This window comes from Megascapheus bottae, chromosome 17 (genome assembly GCF_031878675.1).
Source record: "Megascapheus bottae isolate mThoBot1 chromosome 17, mThoBot2.hap1, whole genome shotgun sequence".
Taxonomy (NCBI): domain Eukaryota; kingdom Metazoa; phylum Chordata; class Mammalia; order Rodentia; family Geomyidae; genus Megascapheus; species Megascapheus bottae.
Window position 1 is genome coordinate 42767444 of NC_143525.1, and position 15558 is coordinate 42783001.

Here is a 15558-nt window from a genome sequence, read left to right on the forward strand (position 1 = left end):
CTTGTTGGGCTTTCTTAGAGCTACAACTCCAGTTGAGCATTTTTTCTGGTTAATGGAGATGGAGTTTCATAGACTTTTCTGCTTTGGATATCTTCAAGTTGCCATTTTTCAGATCTCAGCCTCCTGAGTAATCACGATTACAGGTATGGACGATTAGCACCTGACCACCAGGCACCGTTTAAATGAAACTTTTCCAAAGGATTGGGAACAAAGGGCCAATGTAACCTTATGAGTTCGAAACACCACTTTCTGGCACCTTAAGTCGGTAAATTTGAGATATTTATTCCATTTTGTTTGCTTGTTTGTTGCTGAGTATTGAACTCGTCTTCGCACCTGCTAAATATGCTCTCTCACTGAGCTACACTCCCCAGCCCTTGCATTCCTTACTTTCATATCTACTGTCCACCAGCACACAACTAAATAAAATTTTCCTGAAGGCTTCAACACAAACCTTCTGTTTTCCACTGTGGCCTGCCAAGAATTCCTTGAGGTCTTTGGCAGAATGATGAGGTTCCCTGCCCTGTCCTTACCCACCATGGATTCAATAGCAGGAATAGTGCACATCTCACCCCAGTTTGTTCTTTCTTGCCAGTCTGAAAATGTCAGATTAGCAAATAAAGCATGATATCCAACTAGATTTAAATTTCAGAGACACAACAAATAACTTCTAAGTATAAATATGTCCCATTAAACAATATTTTAAAAAAAGTCAGGCTTCATACATAGTAAGCACACACTTTACTACTTAGCTGTGATTATATATTTTTTTTCTTGCCAGTCCTGGGGACTGAACTCAGGGCCTGAGCACTGTCCTTGGGTTTTCCTCAAGGCTAGTGCTGTACCGCTTGAGCCACAGCACCACTTCCAGATTTTCTATGTATGTGATACTGAGGAATCGAACCTGGGTCTTCATGCATGCTAGGCTGTTGGGGACCGACTGTGGGGTCAATGACCTTGGACCTGACCTTGGACCTACACAACTGTATACACAAGGAAGTAACTCTTATCATGATGACTTTAAGCAATGTCAATCAGTTCTTATCATGATGACTTTAAGCAATGTCAATCAGTTCTTATCATGATGACTTTAAGCAATGTTAATCCTTTCTCATTTATCCTATATGTGATTTGTTTACTATTTTGTATGAATGTAGCCTCTGGCAACTCCCTAGTTTTAAGAAGAGTATTTAAGGTCGGAACTTAAAATAAACGAGAGAGTCTCTTAGGCGGCAGTCTGGAGCTCACAGTCTTCTTGGACTGCTGACTTGGGCTGTAGTCCTCCCGAACTCCATCTGTTTGTCTCTCTTCCATTTTTTCCTAGTCCTTGCCCCTATTTCAGGAATCCCAATCCGCGAACCCTGGTTTGCTGCCGGCTGGCCCCGGCACTAGGCAAGCATTCTACCACTGGGCCAAACTCCTGGCCTAAGCTGTGGTTCTAAACCCTATAATATCGAATGGAACTAATGCTATAGCTCAGTGATAAAGCATTTGCCTATCATGTGCATATCCCTGGGGGTTTAATCATTCACACAACAAAAGGTAAAAATAAAAATGGGCACAGGTGCTGTTATCTGAGGATAGCAGTTCGAAGCCAGCCCAGGCAGAAAAGTCCTCATGAGACTTTTATCTTCAATGAACCACTCAAAAACCAGAAGTGATGCTGTGGCTCAAGTGACAGAATGCCACCCTTGAACACAAAGATGCTCAAGGACAGTGCCCAGGCCATGAGTTCAAGCCCCACAACAAATATATATGTATATGTATATATATAATATATATGTATGTATTTTTCTGATTCATATTTAACTGAGTATCTTTCATCTTACATAGCAACCTTATATACAATCCCCTGAAAATTACTAAGTATTTCTGGAAGCCCTCAGGTTGCCAGAGTTATTTGTTTAGCACTGAGTACTACTGTAGCTTCATAGAAGAATAATTCCCATTATACTGAATAACTGAAGATACAAGATGTTGTGGCTATCACCCGAGACCTTGAACATGGAAGACAAATGCTTTACCATGAGCACCATCAATCCGAGAATTAGCTTTGAAGTTAATGCCCTCTCTGGTTCTGAGAAAAAGTTCGTCACTGAACTTTCTAGTTTGACACGAAACAGCTACATAAAGGATATCCTTGATAGATCCTTCGGTTTAGGATAGAAAGGTAACTTAGTAATTGCCCAGAAATGCCTGTGTTTTTATAAGAAAATATTGCTTTGGGATGCAAATAATGTTGCTGGAAAATTATCAGATTGGAGAGTAATAGACCTGGAGACAATGTTTAGCACCTAAGTGGTAGTCAGTTTATGTTCGCAGCACATTTCTGTATGAAAATGAAACAAACAGGCATATCTGCATCATGTAAAAAATTTTTTTAACCTAGCTATTTTTGTAATTTATAAAATAAAGGGGAGTAATCACCTTAAAAAGTTAAGTATTTGTAACAAAAGAATATTTTATTGGCATTTCAAGTGTTTATAATATTACTGTATACTATATTGATAAATGCATTGATAATTCTTGTGGAATAAAGGCTCTGGTCAGAACTGGGAATGTGACTTAGTGGTAGAGTGCTTGCCTAGCATGCATGAAGCCCTAGGTTCAATCCCTCAGTACCACATAAACAGAAAAAGCCTGAAATGGCACTGTGGCTCAAGTGGTAGAATGCTATCCTTGAGCAAAGAAGCTCAAAGACAGTGCCCAAGCCCTGAGTTCAAGCCTCAGGACCAGCAAAAAAAAAAAAAAAAAAGGTTCTGGTCAGGCTCAGAGGCATTAGCCTGAAGTCCCAGCTACTTGGAAAACAGAGTCAAGAGGATTGTTTGAAAGTTAATGAAACCCTGTCTCAAAACAAAACTATAGAAATCGTATAAACATTTGCAAAGCTGCTACTGCTATTATCGTATCAGTATTAAAATGTATCGTTTACTAATTTTTATATTTTATATTGTGCCATTTGACTAACATAAATGGAATGGCTTCATTAAACTGTAAGTTCCTATGGCTTATCAAACTATTGTTCATTTTCCTTTTTTGAGACTGAACAGCAAACAGAAGTGCACCTTGTTGTGTTTTAAAAGAAAGATTACTAACCCTTTAGTTTTCTCTTTATTAGACATGCAACACAAATAAAAGTGTGTGAAACATAAGCGTATAAATTACTATAAAGCAAAGATCCACCAATAAATGGATGTAAGTATCCTTAGAATATATTCCTTTCTCCCTCTTCTATCACAATCAGTTTTCTCCCTAAGTAACACTGAGCAACTTTTTTTTCCAGTCATCTGGATTGAACTCAGGACCTGGGCACTGCTGCTGAGCTTCTTTTGTTCAAGGCTAGCGCTCTACCAGTTGAGCCACAGAGCTTTCTCTGTTTATGTGGTACTGAGAAATCAAACCCAGGACTAGGCAAGCACTCTACCACTAAGCCACATTCACAGCCCCCTTATTTTTGAGATGAAGTCTCAGTATGTTATCCAGGCTAGCACTGAACTCAAAATCCTCCTGACTCGGCCTCCTAATTGAGATTCAGGCCAGTCCAGTAAAACTAGCTTAAAAACAAGAACAAATCTCAAGGCTGGGAGCATGGCCTAGTGGTAGAGTGCTTAGCTAGCAGCCACAAAGCCCTGCATTTGATTCCACACATACACAGAAAAAGTTGGAAGTAGCTCAAGTGGTAGAGAAAGCCGAAGCACAGTGCTCAAGATGTGAGTTCAAGCCCCAGAACTGGCAAAAAAAAAAAAACCACACATAAAATATCTCTACTAAATACTACCAAACATTTCCTTAGTATTTATGCCAATCCATAGTCCCTTAGTAAAGAATTAAAGAAAATAATTCCCATGAAGAGGATCATGTAGGGTGCATACATGTAGAATCATATTGATTTTAAGGCTTTGAGTTTGTAGAATTTTTTGTTTTGTGTCAGAGATTGAAATTTTGGATATGTAGTAGAGAAGTAAAGAGGAAGAGGACAGTTTTTTTTTGGGGGGGTCACAGAGTTTGAACCTGACCTGGGCTCTGTCCCTGACCTCTTTAGCTCAAGGCCATAGCCTTACCCTTGTGCCAAGCCCCACTTCCCATTTTCTAGATATTAATTGGAGATAAGAGTCTCAGGTCCTTTTGTGCCCTGGCTGGCTTTAAACCTTGATCCTCAGATCTCAGCCTCCTGAGTAGTTAGGATTACAAGCACGAGCCACCGCGCCCCACAAAAGACAAATCTTTTAAAAAATACATTTAATAGATTTAGCACTTGAGCCTGTCCTAAACAGAGCAAGAGCTCAATGTCTGGAGATCAAGCTTGGATGCAAATGAGTTGGTAAAGAAAAGAATGTAGGACTGGCCTGCTGTAGCTCAAGCCTGTAATCCTAGCTCCTGAGCTATGAAGAGCATGGTCCAAAACCAGGCCAGGCAAGCAAGTGCAGGAGACTCTTACCTCCAACTAACTACCAGAGAACCAGAAGTGGTGCTGTGTGTCAAGGTGATAGAGCACTAGCCTTGAGCAAAAGAGCTCAGGAACAGCACCTAGGGCTTGAGTTCAAGCCCTACATATGAAAAAAAAAAAAAAAACTATGCAAGAGCACAGTGCCTGCACACACACACACTTTTAACTCAGAAGCACCTCATGGTGGTGAACTACTGTAACCCCTACACAAGGTGACAAAGACAGGAGGATTATGTTCAACTCCTACAGTGGAGGCCCTGGGTTCAATCTCCACTACTGAAAAAAAAATAAATCAAAATCCTAGCCAGAGAAATTATCTTGTACCTGTAATTCTCATACCTCTTAAAATCATTGGCCCTCCCTCACTTCTGCTGTGCTTTGAGCAGGGGAAGGAAATTGGTTCACCTTGCTTTGCAAAATGTTTTTAGAGTAAAAGGCACAACCAGAATTTAGCAGTTATTCCAATTTTGCTTCAGTTGGGTTGTTTACCATACAAACCGCCTCTCCTGTCTTCAGGACAAAGTCTCACACGGAAGAGCTTTAAGGCTTGGGGAGGAGGTGAGCCTAAGCCTGGGAGGGAGAGGGGCGCGGGCCGGAACCCGAGTGCGAGCCGCTGGGGCGGAACGGGAGGAGCGGAGGAGGACGTTCACGCCCGGACCGGAGCCGGTGGGGTTTCGCGGGGGGACCGGAAGCTCTCGAGCCGGCGCTTCGCCATGGCGGGTCCTGTCAGCTTACGAGAGCTGCTCCTGGGCGCCTCGGCCTGGGTGGGCGCGGAAAGCTCGGGAGGGTCTCCCCCAGAAGGCGGGGGCCCCGCGGCGGGCGCGCCCGAGCCTCCGTGGAGGGAAGATGAGATCTGCGTGGTTGGAATCTTCGGCAAGACGGCTCTGCGCCTCAATTCCGAGAAGTTTTCTCTTGTGAACACCGTATGCGACCGGCAGGTTTTCCCCCTCTTTCGCAACCAAGATCCAGGAGAGCCTCCGTCCGGAATCAAGCCGGAAGCTGGCGCCGTCGAGGAGGCCGGCGGGGCTGGGGACCCAGGCGCCGCATCTGGGGATCCGGTCCGAGGAGCCTCAGCGGCTGCGGAAGGTAACCGCCCCGAGCCGGGGTCCCAGGATTTCAGCCTTCTGCAGGCCTATTACAATCAGGAAAGCAAAGTTCTGTACCTTCTTCTCACGTCCATCTGCGACAACTCACAGCTTCTGCGGGCTTGCCGAGCCCTGCAGAGCGGTGAAGCTGGAGGCGGCCTGTCTTTGCCTCACGCCGAAGCTCACGAGTTCTGGAAGCACCAGGAGAAGCTACAGTGCCTCAGTCTCCTTTACCTTTTCTCCGTCTGTCATATCTTGCTACTGGTCCATCCGACTTGTTCCTTTGACATCACTTATGATCGAGTATTCAGAGCCTTGGATGGGCTCAGACAAAAAGTCCTGCCCCTCCTCAAAACAGCTATTAAGGATTGTCCAGTTGGAAAAGACTGGAAGCTAAACTGCCGGCCTTGCCCACCTAGACTTCTTTTCCTCTTTCAATTGAATGGAGCCCTCAAGGTGGAACCCCCTCGGAGTCAAGATACAGCGCACCCAGACAAACCCAAGAAGCATTCCCCCAAGAGAAGACTGCAGCATGCACTGGAAGACCAGATCTATAGAATCTTCCGCAAGAGTCGAGTGTTGACTAATCAGAGTATCAACTGCCTCTTTACTGTACCTGCCAACCAAGCATTTGTGTACATTGTCCCAGGAAGCCAGGAGGAGGACCCCGTAGGCATGTTGCTGGACCAACTTAGGAGTCATTGTACTGTGAAGGACCCTGATTCCCTGCTGGTGCCTACACCCCTCTCTGGGCCCAGGCGATACCAGGTGATGAGGCAGCACAGCCGACAACAACTTTCCTTTCACATTGATAGCAGCAGTTCCAGTTCTTCGGGCCAGCTAGTGGATTTTACTCTGCGGGAATTCCTATGGCAGCATGTGGAGTTGGTCCTAAGCAAGAAAGGTTTTGATGACAGTGTAGGCAGGAACCCTCAGCCATCCCATTTTGAACTTCCCACTTACCAGAAGTGGATCTCAGCAGCGGCAAAACTGTACGAAGTGGCTATTGATGGCAAAGAAGAGGACTTGGCATCACCCACTGGGGAGATAACTTCTAAGATTTTAAGCAGTATTAAAGTCTTGGAAGGGTTTTTGGATATTGACACAAAATTCTCAGAAAACCGGTGTCAGAAAGCTTTACCCATGGCTCATAGTGCCTACCAGTCTAATTTGCCTCACAATTACACAATGACAGTCCATAAAAATCAGCTTGCCCAGGCTCTTCGAGTGTACAGTCAACATGCCAGAGGTCCAGCCTTTCATAAATATGCCATGCAGTTACACGAGGACTGCTACAAGTTTTGGAGCAATGGCCATCAGCTCTGTGAAGAGAGGAGTTTAACTGACCAACACTGTGTACATAAATTTCACTCATTACCTAAGTCAGGTAAGATTTTTTTCTGAGTGTGCCCTCTCTCTCTCTCTCTCTCTCTCTCTCTCTCTCTCTCTCTCTCTCTCTCTCTCTCTCTCTCTCTCTTTCTCTCTCTCTCTCTCTCTCATTGTCTTTTTCTGAATCCATTTGTGGTAGTGGTGGTCGTTGTGGGACTTGAACTCAGGGCCTGGGTGCTGTCCCTAAGCACTTCAGCTCAAGGCTACCACCCTACCCCTTGAGCCACAGTGCCACTTCCAGTTTTCTGGAGATTCATTGGAGATAAGAGTCTCAGGTTCTTCAGTGCCTGGACTGGCTTTGAACTACGATCCTCAGATTTCAGCCTCCTGAGTAGCTAGGATTACAGACATGAGCCACTGGGCCCTTGATGAGTCTAAATTTTTGAGCTGTGTTTTTGTTGTTGTTTACAGTATGTTGATGTTTTAAAAAGAGTCCTGTAGAAATTTAGGTACTTTAGTAAGTTTTATTTGCTGATATAAAAAGGAAATTTTAGTCATATCTAATTTATTATATTCTTATATTTAATGAAGGAACTATAATGAATTGGTAAGTGATCATTATTAAAGTAGTACAAAGTTTCAGATATTTTGCATTAACATATTTTACTTGGGAGTACCTGTTGAATTAAAATAAATATAACTAAGTGTATGGTCACCATGATGGTGGCAACAGGAAGAAAAAAAAATCCACTTAGAAACTCCCAATTTTAGGGCCGGGAGTTTGGCCTAGTGGTTAAAGTGCTTGCCTAGCATGCACAAAGACCCGGGTTTGATTCCTCGGTACCACATATACACAGAAAAAGCCAGAAATGGTGCTGTGGCTCAAGTGGTAGAGCTCTAGCTTTGAGAAAGCCCAAGGAGAGTGCTCAGGCCCTGAGTTCAAGGCCCTGGACTGGCAAAAATAAAAAACAAAACTCAAAATTTTAGACAACCAGAGTTGGAATTCAGTGATAGAGTGCTTGCATAACACACAAGGCCCAAAAATTCATCTCTAGTACCACCAAAAACTTGAAAGTAGACTAAAAATATAAATTACTTTATGTGTTTTTACTTGCTACTTCTGTTGTATTTAGTCATATGTGTGTGTATTTCCAAAGAACTAGTCAGAGAATTTTAAGGTTTGACATTTTTAGAGTGACTCTAAGCAGGGCAAAGTGGCTCAGGCCTGTATTCCTAGCTACTTGGGAGGCTGAGATCTGAGGATCTCCCTTTAAAGCCAGCCCAGGCACTCAAGTCCATTGGACTAACCACTAGAAAACTGGAAGTGGCACTGTGGCTCAAGGGTTAGGGCGGTAGCCTTAAGCTGACGAGCTCAGAGACAGAACTAAGGCCCAGAGTTCAAGCCCCGTGACTGACAAAAAAAAAAAAAAGATACTCTCCATTGTGTTTGTAAAATTAATATTGACCTTTTCCCCCCAGGAGAAAAACCTGAGGCTGATAGAAACCCCCCTGTGCTGTATCACAATAGCCGAGCCCGATCCACTGGTGCCTGTAACTGTGGAAGGAAACAAGCACCTCGTGATGATCCCTTTGATATCAAGGCAGCTAACTATGACTTCTATCAGGTAAACTCTGACTGTATGCTTCTTACTCCTCTTTCTTTTTCTATATGTTTCCTATTGTAATTAATAGAAGGATTACATTATATTCACCAGCTAGAAGGTGCATTACTTCACAAACATTAATACTCTTTCTCGTGTCTTGGTTCCCTTACTCCTCTTTTTTTTATTCCCTTTCAGTCATGGGGCTTGAACTGGGGCCTGGGTATTACTGTTCTTGAGTTCTTTTGCTCGAGGTTAGTGTTCTACTACTTTGAGAGCCACTTCCAGTTTTCTAAAGAAAACAGAATATAAGAGTCTCGCAGCTGGGCATGGTGGCTCCTGGTAGCTGGCTCATGCCTGTGATCCTAGCGGCTCAGGAGTCTGAGATCTGAGGACTGAGGTACAAAGCCAGCCTGGGCACAAAAGGACCTGACACTCTTATCTTCAGTTAACCTTTAGAAAATGGGAAGTGGGGCTTGGCTCTAGGGTAGAGCGGTAGCCTTGAGCTGAAGAACTCAGGGACAGTGCCCAGGCCTAGTTCAAGCCTCATGACTCACTAAATAAATAAATAAATAAAATAAAATAAAAAAGAGCCTCACAGACTTTCCTGTCTGGACTGGCTCTGAACTGTGATCCTCAGATCTCGGCTTCCCAAGTAGGTAGGATTGCAGGCAAGAGCCACCAGCACCAGGCCTATTTATTTTTACAATGAATATCATCCAGTTAGAACTACAGATTTTCAGAGCCACAAGCAGTAGTATACATCTATTTCCCAGCACTCAGGAGGTTGAGGTGGGAGGATGGAAGATTCAAATATCCTTGGCTACAAGCATATTTGAGGCCATCCTTGGCTACATAGGGAAACCCTTTCACCACAACCACAGCAGAAGCAAATATCTAGGAAAGCTAATTCAATAGCCATGCAATGTATAAACAAGGCAAGTTCTTTCTTTTTTCTTTTTTTTTTTTTTTTTAATCAGTCATGAGTCTTGAACTTTTAGGCCTGGGCATTGTCCCTGAGCTCTTCCTATCCCTTGAGCCACAGCACCACTTCCCGTTTTCTGGTGATTAAATGGAGAGAAGAGTCTCACAGACTTTTTAGTACCCTGGCTGGCTTTGAACCATGATCCTCAGATCTCAGCCTCCTAAGTAGCTAGGATTGCAGGCATGAGGCACTGTGCCCTGCACAAGACAAATTCTTTACAGGTACTTATTTGTTTACATATTGATTACGGATCTTGCATCTTATAATAAAGGATGTGCAATTTGATTTTACTCATTTAGGAAAATGGTCTTCCTTTGTAGTCCTCTTGCCTCAGCCTCCCAAGTGTTGAGATTATAGGTGTGATCTATCATACTGGACAAGAGAATTCATTATTGATTTTTCAGTGTATTATTTAATTTAGTGGCTTATATTAATTATGTAAGAAGAGGAATTTCATTGCTACCTTTCTACATGAAAATGAGCTGGGGTCAATGGCTTACACTTTTAATCATAGCTACTCAGGAGGCTGAGATCTGAGAATGGAGGTTCAAAACCAAAATCCTTGAGACGCTTATCTCCATTTAACTAGTAGAAAACTGGAAGTGGTGGGTGTAGCTCAACGTGGTAGAGCACTAGCATTGAGCTGAAATGCTTAGGGAGAACACCCAGGACAAACAGAAGAAAAAAAAAATGTGTTGCTTAGAAAAATACTTATTAGTGTAAATTTTAGTAAGGAGTCTCATTGTAATATTTACAAACATGCATGTAATGTACCTTGATTAGATATGCATCATCTATAGATATAGATATATAGAATTTTTTTTTGCCAGTCCTGGGGCTTGAACTCAGGGACTGTGCACTGTCCTTGGACTATCTCAAGGGTAGGGCTTTACCACTTGAGACACAGCACCACTTCTGGCTTTTTTAATATGTGTGAGGGACTGAGGAATGGAACTCAGGCCTTTGTACATACTAGGCAAGCATTCTACCACTAGGCCAAACTCCAGCCCCTGTTCTTTTTTTTTTTTTTAATCCCCTTCCCTCCTCCCAAGAATTTATTTTATTCATTTATTTATTGTTTATTTTGGTCAGTCATGGGGCTTGAAATCAGGGGCCTAGACTCTGTTCCTGAGTTCTTCAACTCAAGACTAGCACTCGACCACTTTTGAGTCATATGAACACTTCTGGTTTTTGGGTGGTTAATTGGAGATAAGAGTCTCACAGTGGGGGGAAAAAAAGTTACGGACTTTCCTTCCTGGACTGGCTTCAAACTGTGATCCTCAGATCTCACCCTCCCGAGTAGCTAGGAATACAAGTGTGAACCACCAGCACAGGGCTAAGAATGGTATATTAAGTGAAAATTGTGTATATCTTTTTCTCCTCTTTATAGCTTCTGGAAGAAAAATGTTGTGGAAAGTTGGATCATATCAATTTTCCAGTATTTGAACCAAGTACTCCAGATCCTGCTCCTGCTAAAAATGAGTCTTCTCCTGCCCCTCCAGATTCAGATGCTGATAAGCTTAAAGAAAAAGAACCTCAAACTCAAGGAGAGAGCACAAGTCTGAGTTTAGCCTTAAGTTTGGGCCAGTCCACAGATAGCTTAGGTACCTATCCCGCTGATCCACAAGCAGGAGGAGACAACCCAGAAGTTCATGGTCAAGGAGAAGTCAAACCTGAGAAGAGACCCAACTTGGTTGACCGACAGGCATCCACAGTTGAATACCTGCCAGGCATGCTACATTCAAATTGCCCAAAAGGTCTCCTGCCCAAATTCTCCAGCTGGTCTTTGGTTAAACTAGGTCCTGCTAAGTCTTATAACTTTCATACAGGTTTGGACCAACAGGGCTTCATTCCAGGAACGAACTATCTTATGCCTTGGGACATTGTCATCAGGACTAGAGCTGAAGATGAAGGAGACTTAGACACAAATTCATGGCCTGCTCCAAATAAAGCTATTCCTGGAAAAAGAAGCGCAGTTGTAATGGGAAGAGGAAGACGACGTGATGACATAGCTCGAGCTTTCGTGGGCTTTGAATACGAAGATTCTCGAGGTCGGAGATTCATGTGCTCGGGACCTGAAAAAATAATGAAAGTGATGGGCAGTGGACCGAAGGAATCAGCTTTAAAAGCCCTAAATAGTGATATGCCCTTATATATTCTGTCTTCATCACAAGGCAGAGGGCTAAAACCACATTATGCTCAACTTATGAGGCTTTTTGTTGTGGTTCCTGATGCTCCTTTGCAGATTGTACTCATGCCTCAGGTAAGAAACACACCTTTTCCTCCAAACAAAAAGTGCCCATGCGTGTTTTGATTGTTGTTAAAAGTACAAGTTAATTAGTTATTTTATTAAATACCATTTTTTCCCAAGCGGATTAGTTTACTTTAGTAGGTAGGTCTTTGGTTTAAATTTTTTATTTTTCCTGTCTGTCTTGGGGCTTGAACTCTGGGCCTAGACCCTGTCCCTGAGCTCTTCAACTCAAGGGCCTGGACACTATCCTTGGACACTTTTTGCTCAAGATAATCACTGTGTCACTTGAACCACAGCGCTACTTCCTAGCCTTTTCTATGTATGTGGTACCAAGGAATTGAACCCAGGGCTTTGTGCATACTAGGCAAGCACGCTACCATTAGGCCATGCTCCAGGCCCCATGTTTAATCTTATATTGTCTTTGAAACTAATGCTGCTTGAGGCATTGTCTTTCTTTCTTTCTTTCTTTTCCATTACTGAGAACCTCATGCCCTCACTTGCTCTAGCACTTGGGCCATGTTTCCAGTTATTTCAGGTGTTGAGGAATGTAAAACCAATTGTATTTCCTGTATTTTCCAGGTTCAGCCAGGCCCACCACCATGTCCAGTATTTTATCCAGAAAAACAAGAAATCACTCTTCCTCCTGATGGCCTTTGGGTCTTGAGATTTCCTTATGCATATGTGACTGAGAGAGGACCTTGTTTTCCTCCTAAGGAAAATGTGCAGTTAATGAGCTATAAGGTGCTCCGTGGAGTTCTTAAAGCTGTGACACAATAAGATTTTCCAGCCATTTCAAGCCTTAACCGGAACTGGTTTTTGGTTTTTGTGTGGTTTTTGTTTGTGTTGTGGTATATGTATACTGTGTTTCCCCAAACCCAAAATGTGTTTTGATTACAGGTTTCAGTATTTGTATAATAATTCTTTCACTATTTCATTATATTGTTGATATTTATTGCCAATAGGTTTACAGCTTTCTAATAAAGACTGGCTTAATTGTAGAACAAAAGGACATAAAATATTGAGAATTGACAGCTTGCTTTTCTCTTGTTTCATTTTCACTGCTTCTTTTTTTTTTTTTTTTTTTGCCAGTCCTGGGCCTTCAGCTCAGGGCCTGATCATTTGTCCTTGGGCTTTCTCAAGACTAGAGCTCACCAAGTGAGTCACAGCACCGTTTCCAGTTTTTTCTACATAAGCAATATCAAGGAATCGAACCCGATCCTTCACACCTGCTAGGCAAGTACTCTTCCACTAGGCAAAACTCCCGGCCCCTTCACTGCTTCTTACTGAGTGTTTCATAATCATGTTGAGTTAAAACATTGTTTGCTAAAATTGTTTTTGCTAAGATGATTTTTCTTTTAAAGATACTGCTTCTGGCTGGGTGCCAGTGGCTCAAGCTTGTGATCCTAGCTACTCAAGAGGCTGAGAACTGAGGATCGTGGTTCAAAGCCAGCGGGAACAGGAAATCCCATAAGACACTTATCTCCTACCAGCTACCAAAAATGATGAAAGTGGAGCTAGCCTTGCAAGTCTGAGTTCAGTCGCTCTTTCACTTAGCTAAATCCCCAACCCCTCTTCTAATTAGTTTTGAGATAAGAGTCTTGATTTTCGTTTTTCCCAGCTGCCCTGGACTGCAGTGCTTCTTGCCATAGCTGAGAATACAGGCATGTATCACTTCACCCAGCAGTTGGTTGAGATGGTTGTTACAACTGTTTTCCTCTACTGGCCTCAAACCGAGATGTTTTGGTTCTTCACCTCCTGAGTAGCTTGCCTGGCCAATTGTTTGTTTGTTTGTTTGTTTGTTGAGACAAGTTCTCACTATGTAGTCCACGCTGGTCTTGAACTCTGCATCTTCCTGCCTCAACCTCCCAAGTGCTAGGATTACAACCATGTAGTAAGACTCCCTAAATATGCACATATGTAAATGAGACTTAGGTCAGAAGCTCAGTTCTATGGGTTCCAACGTATCAAGTCTGGTCATTGGAGCTGGTGATGTGGCTTCGTGGTAGAATGCTTGCCTGGCATGCATGAAGCCTTGGGTTTGATTCCTCACAACCACTTAAACAGAAAAGGCAGGAAGTGGTGCTATGGCTCAAATGGTAGAGCGTTAGCCTTGAGCAAAAGAAGCTCAGGGACAGTGCCCAGGCCCTGAGTTCAAGCCCCAGGACTAGCAAAAAAAAACAAAAAACTGTTACATGGCTGGTTGAGCATTTATTTTATTTATTTATTTATTTTTGCCAGTCCTGGGCTTTAGCTCAGGACTGTCCTTGGATTTTCTCAAGGCTAGAGCTCTACCCCTTGAGCCTCAGCACCACTTCCAGCTTTTTTTCAATGCATGTGGTACCAAGGAATCGAACCCGGGTCTTCGTGCATGCTAGGCAAGCACTCTACCACTTTTGCCTCAGCACCACTCCGGCTTTTTTGTATGTATGTAGTACTGAGGAATCGAACCCTGGCCTTTGTGCTTGCTAGGCAAGCACTCTACCACCAGGCCCAACTCCCGGCCCCTGGTTGAGCATTTTTTTTTTTTTTTTTTGCCAGTCCTGGGCTTGAGCTCAGGGCCTGAGCACTGTCCTTGGACTTTCTCAAGGCTAGAGCTCTACCACTTGAGCCTCAGCACCACTTCCGGCTTTTTTCTATATGTGGTACCGAGGAATCGAACCAGGGTCTTCATGCATGCTAGGCAAGCACTTTAACCACTAGGACAAACTCCTGGCCCTGGTTGAGCATTTTTTGAGTTCTGCATCTGCAAAGAATTCAGGAGCAGTTTTTACTGATGTAATCACTTCAGGGGAGCAATTGAAGCTTTACAGGAAGTGATACCATACAACTGAAATTTCTTTTTACACCTATTTCATGCCAGGCCTCAGTAATTGTATTTCCTGCTGTAGTTATGCAGCAGCATATAGCAAGGTATATTTTCATCATTATAGATCGTCACCCTCATTAGAAGATGATTTATCTTGAGACTATTGTTCTTAGGGATAGCTTAATTCTTTTTTGTTATAAAGGTATTATTAGTCCTATCATTGAAACCCAGGACAGACACTCAGAGCAAAAATGACAGTTGGAAAATAAAGGCAGGGACACCAAACTTTTTTTTTTCATGGGACTTGAACTTTGGGCCTAGGCATTGTCCATAAGCATTTATGTTCAAAGCTACTGCCCTACCCTTTGAGTCACAATGCCACTTCTGGTTTTCTGGTGATTAATTGGAGATAAGAGTCTCCTGACTTTAGTGCCGGGGACTGGCTTTGAACTGATACCATCAGATCACAACCTCCCGAGTAGCCAAGATTACAAGCCTGAGCCACCATACCAGCAACACCAGACTTTTATCCTGCTTAATATCTTTTTTTTTTGAGGGTCATGTGGCTTGAACTCAGCCTGAGCTCTTCAGCTCAAGACTACTGGCAGCCCCACTTTCCCTTTTCAAGAGGTTAACTGGAGATAAGAGTCTGAGGTCCTTTTGTGCCTGGGCTGGCTTTGAACCTTGATCCTCAGATGTCAGCCTCCTGAGTAGCTAGGATTACAGGTGTGAGCCACCTTGCCCAGCTAATATATACCTTTTTATCCATCCATCTAACCATTGATCCATCTCTTCCCTGGGCTCTTGCTCATGGCTATCATTCTACTAGTTCAGCCACGCCCCCAATTGAGGCACACCTCCAGCCTGGCTTTTTGCTGGCTAATTAGAAATAAAGGATTTCACAGGTCTTCCTACAGATGACTTTCAACCATTATCCTCCAGGTCTCAGTCTCTTGAGTGGCTAGGATTACGGGCATCAGCCCTCACCCCTACCCCTCAAGGGCTCTACCACCAGGCCTAGATTAATTCCTTTACAATGAAATGTGGCTCTTAATTG

General features: G+C 43.2%; 1 protein-coding gene across 1 annotated transcript; it reads left to right on the plus strand.

Annotated features, from left to right (window-relative positions):
• The first annotated feature begins 5157 nt into the window (after positions 1–5157).
• Smg8 (SMG8 nonsense mediated mRNA decay factor) lies at positions 5158–12699 on the plus strand. The gene is made up of 4 exons (XM_090351131.1): positions 5158–6916; positions 8338–8483; positions 10835–11707; positions 12275–12699. The coding sequence occupies exons 1-4, from the start codon at positions 5158–5160 to the stop codon at positions 12470–12472; spliced, it is 2976 nt and encodes a 991-aa protein (XP_090207257.1). The 3' UTR covers positions 12473–12699.
• The last annotated feature ends 2859 nt before the right edge of the window (positions 12700–15558 follow it).